The sequence below is a fragment of the Hevea brasiliensis genome, chromosome 17 (assembly GCF_030052815.1).
Source record: "Hevea brasiliensis isolate MT/VB/25A 57/8 chromosome 17, ASM3005281v1, whole genome shotgun sequence".
Classification (NCBI taxonomy): Eukaryota; Viridiplantae; Streptophyta; class Magnoliopsida; order Malpighiales; family Euphorbiaceae; genus Hevea; species Hevea brasiliensis.
The window spans coordinates 18,034,692-18,042,369 of NC_079509.1; the positions used below are offsets into that span (position 1 = coordinate 18,034,692).

Sequence of the window (7,678 nt, forward strand, 5' to 3'; positions counted from 1 at the left end):
AATCTAAGCTTCATCCTTTTAATATGTATTTTATTATGGGTGACGTTTAAATATTGGAATCGGTTGCTTGAGTCTGACTCTATAGGCTTAGATTGAGGACCATTTGTAACACTCCATATCTAAAATGATTAATTTAATTTAGTTGTGTTAATCAGGGGCTGATTTAGGATATAATTTTAAGGAGGGTAAACTTACACATTCTATTTTATTGGGTCATAATAGTAATGAACTAACAATGGATAGTGGGGGTGACAATGAGAATATATTATAGACTCAGAGAAATTTTAGTGAGCCAAAAGGGGTAAGTATCCTACTGTATTAAAAGGTAGGAAGTTTGAATAGTAAAATGTAAAATGTCAACTGGTAAGAAGTTTGGGTAATAATATTACTCAAATTTCCTACCTTTAACACATTATCCCTCGTTGTGTATCTGCCATCGGTGTTAATATTGTTGTTCTTTGATATCTCTACTTAAACTTCCCACAACTTTTTGACACTAGACGTCTCTAATCTCAATTTGCAATACTTTAAGTCTAATTAGCCCAAATCACCATTTACTAATTTTATTTTCTATTAATTTAGAATATGTATAAGTACCTAGCACAAGATTGACATGATTCTATAGAAAATAGTCCATATCTTTCAACGATAAAATTTATAGAGTGATTTAAACGAAATAATAACACTATAAAACAATGACTAACACAACTAATAACTTTTTAAAAAAGATTTCATTTAAACAAAGGCCCAAATAATAGAGCGAACTATTAAGTTTGATGGTAATGTATGAAATATGGAGTGAAACTCAAGACAAGCAATTTCTTTTCTTGGCTTCAAAGTTCAAACTTGCCTTTGCTGGTTGTAACTGCCTATACACACCAAAAGACAACCTACTTAATTAACAATTAAATTCTCACTTGGATCTTAATTTAATTTCCATGTATGATAGAATCATACACTTGACATTGAATTTTGATTACTAAGATTTTGTCTTGTGTTAGTTGGATCAGTTTACAGGAGTTAAAAACTTTAGGAACCTTATTTACAGACAGATGTAGACTGCCATAATGTCAAGTCTCAACCACCAAATAATCCAACAAAATTAGTGAGATTGTCAGTTATATATAATTGATGCTTTTGTTTGATTCAAATCACATCACAAAGCAATTACCCATTTTTAATAATGACAGGTGGGGAAATTTGATACAGACAACACAAACTTTCTATAATTTTCTTTCTCTCTTTTTTTATTTTGCTTAATTACGAGGTTTCCTTAACGTATTAAACTAATTTTCTGTCACAATTAACATATAAAAAAGGTGAAATATTTTTCTTATAGTATTATCTAAAACTTTAAACTTGTTTAATAGAGTGGAGATTATTGTTAATTACGCTTCATTAAATGTTTTATGTATAGTTAATTGTGAAAGTGCTGTAAAAACTTTTTAATATCATAAGAGTTTTAATTAAGTTTTGGATGTCATTAAATATGTGCTTAATCTGCTTGTTGCATGTAAAAGATGTATATATAAATCGACATGGGAAAAAGAAAGACTTCAATAACAAAACAATTTCTCAAGTTTAACATATTTTTAATTTTATTGAAAATTTTAGAACTTATCAATTCAATATCAGACAGAGGAACCCTTCAAATTGAAATTGTTTAACTGTGTGATGGACATTCATATGGCTTTATTCAATATTAAATAATCACATCACATTATCTATTCATTTAACGATATGATTTTGATGGGTTATTTTATTTATGATAAAATTGGTACGATTGTTAAAGCTTTGATGTTAAATTCTCAATAAGTTTTAACTTTGTATTTTTGTACTTATTTTTAGGATCGTAAAATATCCAATTCAAGAGTGCTAATTGTCTTTATGAAAAAAGAAGTGATATTAAATTGATAAATGTTAAATTCATTTGATAAAAGTTTTAAAATTTGTTTGCTTGTTTGTTTATTTATTTATGTCATTTGGCCAAAAAGAACAGACTACAGAGGACCAAAATGTTCAGGGAATCGGATGACATTAATATTAATAGTATTACAAGGTAGAACCTCGTTACAAAAGGACCGCATGTCAAAGCTAATATTAGTTGATAAGTTATAACTTAAGGTCCTTCTTATTCAGGAAATCGGTTCATTGGTAGTCCAAAGGTTTAGTTTTAAATTCCATGCAACCGATAAAGCTTCAATTTTCTTCACGCTTGTGGAAAATATCTGATAATTTTGCACATGTAGTCTTACTTTCTATTTACAGAGAACCTCCCTCATATACCTCTGGGCTGTACTTGTCCTCACCATCACAAACTTGTGCTCCAGAATATAACATATTCCACTATAACACATTTTCAATTTCCCATAAAGCCAATGTCCATGGATTTTCTAAAATTTTGGTTGTCATCCTGTTCCACAGTGTGCAAAAACTGCAGGATGTTCTTCATAGCTGATCTGCATTCAGCTGCATATAGGAATCTTTTTTAGGCGCTCTTGTTTCCTTTTAATTCCCTTACATTTTATGCCTATCTGACCATCTCTGCCTGGATATGCATTTGAAAGGTTTGTTTGGATATGTAAAACCAGAATTCAATTTTACAGCAAGTGTAGCTCAAGTGGCACAGGGAGAATAAACCTGAAAGCTTCATCCAGATTCCAGTACCTGAAAAAAGAAAAAACACACATCACCAATTCTCCATACTTGCTTCGACATGATGTTCAGATACTATATCACAATAGGTCCAGAAGTTCACTTATCAGCCCTCTTGGTTGCAAGCAGATATTGGTAAAGAATGTACTATCTGATTCTATTCCTTCCTCATCTACAAACTTGCTTGGGGCTTTAGCTTTTATGCCTGCACCAGGCAATGTGTTAGTGACAGGAATGAATCATTCGCATTATATATGGGTGATGCCTTGCTTAAAATCATGCCAAACACCCTTTTGGACTCGTTTATTTTTCCACATTTAACATACATATCCACCAAAGCATTTGCAATTGGCACTTGCGACCAGAGCTCATGCCTTATAATATAGCCATGAATGGCTCTTCCATACAGCAACAATGCCACATCCGTGCAAGCTGAGATTGTGTTAATGATGCTTACAACATTGGGTCTTATCCCATATTCTTGCGTTTTCTGGAACATTAAAACTGCCTCATTGCAAAAACCATTATCAACAAGGCCAGAGATAAAAGAAGTCAGAGTAGCCAGGTTAGGATGGACACCAACGGCCTGCATCTCTGAGAACATATCCCTGGCCTTGTTGATCTCGCCATTTCTGAGAAATCCGCAAATCAAAGCATTCCAAGATGTCACGTTTGGTGGCACACTCTCCAACTGCATCTGATAGAAAAGCCTCAAGGTCTCACCAACTAAACCCAGTTCAGCATAAGCAGTCAATAATGTATTCCACAACGTAAGATCTTTGTTTATTGTGGTGTTGAAAACTACCCTTGCATCATCGATTCTCCCACATTTGGCATACATGTTTGTGATGCCACTGACAACTACTGCATCAGATTCGAGATTGTTTCTAATAGAATAACAATGCCCCTCTCTACCAAGTTTTATATTTTTGGTACTAGCACAGGCAGATAATATGGAGGCAAGCGTCACTGAGTCAAATTTCATATTCTCTAATCTCATCAGACGACACACATCAAGTGCCTTTTCAATTTGCTCACGATGAACATAACAAGAAATGAGCAAATTCCATGACACAACATCTTTTTCAACCATCCTACTAAAAACCAACTCAGCATCTTCAATCAACCCAACCTTAGAATAGAAGTTCAAAATTGAACTACCCAAGATATTGTCCAATTCAAATCCACCTAAGATGGCAATGGCATGCCCTTGCTTACCCTCTTCAATTGCACCTAAATTAACTGAAGCAGAAAGAAAACCCGATAAAGTAACTCGGCTTTGCTCAATATCTTCTAATCTCATATTATAAAACTCCTCAATTGCTTCCTGATAGAACCCATTTTGAACATAACCCACAATCATCGAATTCCATGTTACCACATTCTTCTGAGGCATATTCTCAAACACTTGCCTTGCATCCCCTAAAAATCCGCATTTTCCGTACATATCTACCAGACTACTAGAGACAAAAACACACCCATCCAAACCCATCTTCACTGCATATCCATGAACTCCTCTCCCAAACCTAATCCACTGCAATGCGCCGCAAGCCTTTAACAAATTAGGCACCATAAAATTATCAGCCGAAAGGCCACTATCTATCATTTCACAGAAACGCATTAAAGCATCTTGATGAAAACCCATTCTACAATGCAAACCAGTAATAGCAGCCCAAGAAAACACGTTCTTTACTCGCAATCTGCCGAACAAACTATTTGCAATCTCTAAACGATCGCATTTCGCATAAAAAACTAATAATTTCGTCTCAATATACTCATTACTTGCAATTAAATAACCATTTTTAATAATTCGAGCGTGAATTTGCTGACCGGTGTAAAGATCTCGCTCGTATACGCATCCCTGAAGTAGTTCACCGTAGATTTGGGGTCCAATCAGGAGACCTCGAAGATCCATCTGTGTAAGTAGGTCCAAAGCTCCTTGAATTTGTCCTTGTTTGCATAGAGAAGAAATGTGGTGGACGTAAGATTTGGGCGGAGAAAATCGTCGTAATTGAAGTTTGGGGACATGGGTTTGCGAAAATTTGTGAGATTTAGTGGGTTTGGAGTGGGAGAAATTTGGGCTTGGTGTAGTGTGAAAGGGAAGAGACCCCATGCATAGATAGAGAAACAGCAGAGAAAGATAATGTGGTGATGGGGTTTCCGTTATCCAATTTTAACCGAATTTTATCCCTTTTGGCGGTTTACTACTACTCAACCGAACATCCATGGGCCGGATGTGCCTTTTAATATGTTGTTTTTTTTTTTTTAAACTAAATATTATTTTTTAAATAAAAAAAAAAATTAAAATTATCGTTTTATTTCTCCCTATATATATATAATGTTGACCCCGTGTAGCTCAAAATGAGCATTGATTTTGATGATAACAAAACTCAAAGAGAATCTATCTAACCCAACTTTAAAGTGATGTGTAGATTCTTTGTCTTATTACTAAAGAATTCTTGAAGTTGCATTTAAGGAGAAAGGATACTCAAAAGCATTTCAAGACAAATTCAAAATGAGAAAAGAACAAGACTATGGAAGCCAAGACTCAAAGAAAATATATGAAAGGCATAGTATTAAGGAGTGAGTCTTAGGTCTTTTGTGAAAAGAATGGATGAGAATTTAGTCATATGGAGTTCAAAAATGAAATTTTATTTTCTGATTACTTTTTCTCACCATGACCTTTGATACTACCATTGAAATATTTTTTAAGGTCTAAATCATTTTACATTGCAAGTTGAGACATGCAGCTGTTGACTTAGTTTGCTAATTTATCAGAGCTGCTCAACTTCGCACAAAAGGACAAAATAACGGCTATTTTGTCTTGGACAGTGTGTATAACGTTCCAAAAGGGTTTCAAACGGTCTAAAATGATTTGGGACTGTAAATACACATTCTCTACTTCATTTACACTTGATGAAAGCCTACATTTGAACTCCAACATTGATTTTTCATTTATTGCTTTCATTCAAGAGCTTTAAAAATTTTGAGCTTCCACTGGCAAATCAACTCATCTCTTCTTTATAGTTTGATTTGTATTGAGTAAGAGTGAGTGTTACAATATTGAATTGCATTTAAGAGAGGTTGTACAAGCACCTATTGAAGCTTGAGAGAGAAAGTGCTTGTGATAGCACTTGTAAAGGTTTCAAGCTACCTTGGTAAAAGCTTGGTGTTGAGAAATTGTAAAGAGCTTTTGGTCTCTTGCCTTCAAAAGAGCAAATAGTGGAGAGAAGACTCAAAGAGAGTTCTTTGAGAGAGTGAATGTAGGCTAGTTAAGCCGAACCACTATAAAAATCGTTGTGTTTGATCTCTCTAACCTTTACCTCCTTAATTTTGTGCAATTTAAATTTTACTTGCTATATATATGATATTGAATGTTGTTTGAATAAGATTGAATTGATGAATTTGAGTACATATTGAGTGACTTGAGAAATTGATTGTATATTGTATGATGCATATTTTGTTAGATATTGCCATATACATTGATTGAGGCTTGAATTGCAACTTAGGAACACATTGTTGAAGCACATATTACTTTCATTTTATTTAGTGAAGCACCTAGTTGAACAAAGCCACAATTTTTCATTAGGCTACAAGCAAGGGCCGAAAAATTGTTAAAGTCCAATTCACCCCCCTCTTGGACTATTTTTTAGATAACATATATATATATATATATATATATATATATATATATATATATATATATATATATATATATATATATATATATATCATTTTTTTTCTTTTTTCCCTTTAATTTTTTTTATGATTAAAGCAATTAATAATTATTTATTAATAAAATTATTTTATTTTTATTAAATTTATTAATTAATAATAATTATTATTATTATTAAAACCCACTACATCTCCCCTACCCCCTACCTCATCTCCTCCTCTCCTCCCGTTTGGAATTATCATTAAAATTGTTATTAATAAATTATTTTTTTAAATATATTAATTAAAGAGTATTAAAAATAATTAAAAATTAAATTAAATTAATTTTAATTTTAAAAAAACTTTAATAATAAAATAATTTTTTTAAAATTATTCTTTATAACAACATTTAAAATAATATTTTTATTTAAAAAAAAAAAAAAGTAATATCAACCTTCAAAATTTAACACCAAACAGGCATTGCTCCAACTAGAACCAGCTTTTGCCACCCAAAACTCCCATTTCCCTCGCTCAAGCCCATATCTCCATTCGCTCCTTTCCTTCAAATCTACGGCCTCGTCGCCTGCAGAATCGGCGTTGACATGTCCACATCTCCAAAATTCGCCATAGAAATTCTCGACGCTTGGAAACGTAATGAAACAAAGAAAACGTAATAAAATTAAAATTTAAAAATTTTTTAATAAAAAATTTTTAAATATGAGAAGCTGACAGTAAAATAATAATAATAATAATAATAATAATAATAATAATAATAATAATATTGGGCCATTGTTCTTGGGCTAAAGCGTAGGTGCCGCCACAGCCGGATTTGGATTCACAACTGAATTAAAATCAATTCCATTAATTTAAAAAAAAAAAAAAAAAAATCGATCCCATCAAACTTGAATGCAGAATTAATTAATAGTTTATGTGCATGAATTGGGGAGAGTCAGTCCAATCTTTCCTACCCTAAATTTTAAATCAAATCTGATTCAAATTTAAATTCTATCTTTTAAGAAAAAAAATAAAAAAAAATTCAATAATTCAAATTAAATTAAATAATTACGATTGGATATAATAGGAGATATCTTCATTTTTGCTTTTCACCACCATTATTTACTTTTTTTTTTCTTTATCTTCAAAAATCATATATAATTTTACTTCTCACTTTCAATTTTTCAGATTTTATTTAGTGCTTTTAGATCTTGTGTTCCTGAAATTTATTTTTCATGACACATATTATAACAATCTATTAATACAATAATAGATTTTTAAATGCGTCGGTAATTTGTGAGAAAAGAAATGAGCGTTAAATTATTAATAGAACATACATAATTCATAAAATAAAAAATAAAATAAAAAATAAATA

General features: G+C 31.8%; 1 protein-coding gene across 1 annotated transcript; it reads right to left on the reverse strand.

The window, feature by feature from the left end:
* Window positions 1–2,018: 2,018 nt before the first annotated feature.
* Window positions 2,019–4,841, reverse strand: LOC110639560 (pentatricopeptide repeat-containing protein At5g55740, chloroplastic). The gene is made up of 2 exons (XM_058139767.1): window positions 2,759–4,841; window positions 2,019–2,667 (listed from the first exon to the last, which is right to left on the reverse strand). Exon 1 carries the CDS (start codon window positions 4,766–4,768, stop codon window positions 2,855–2,857), a length of 1,914 nt encoding a protein of 637 aa, XP_057995750.1. The 5' UTR covers window positions 4,769–4,841; the 3' UTR covers window positions 2,019–2,667; window positions 2,759–2,854.
* Between the last annotated feature and the right edge of the window lie 2,837 nt (window positions 4,842–7,678).

Bases quoted from the DNA above. Each gene is read 5' to 3' on its own strand.
- LOC110639560 (XM_058139767.1), bottom strand. From the start codon at position 4,768: ATGGGGTCTCTTCCCTTTCACACTACACCAAGCCCAAATTTCTCCCAC.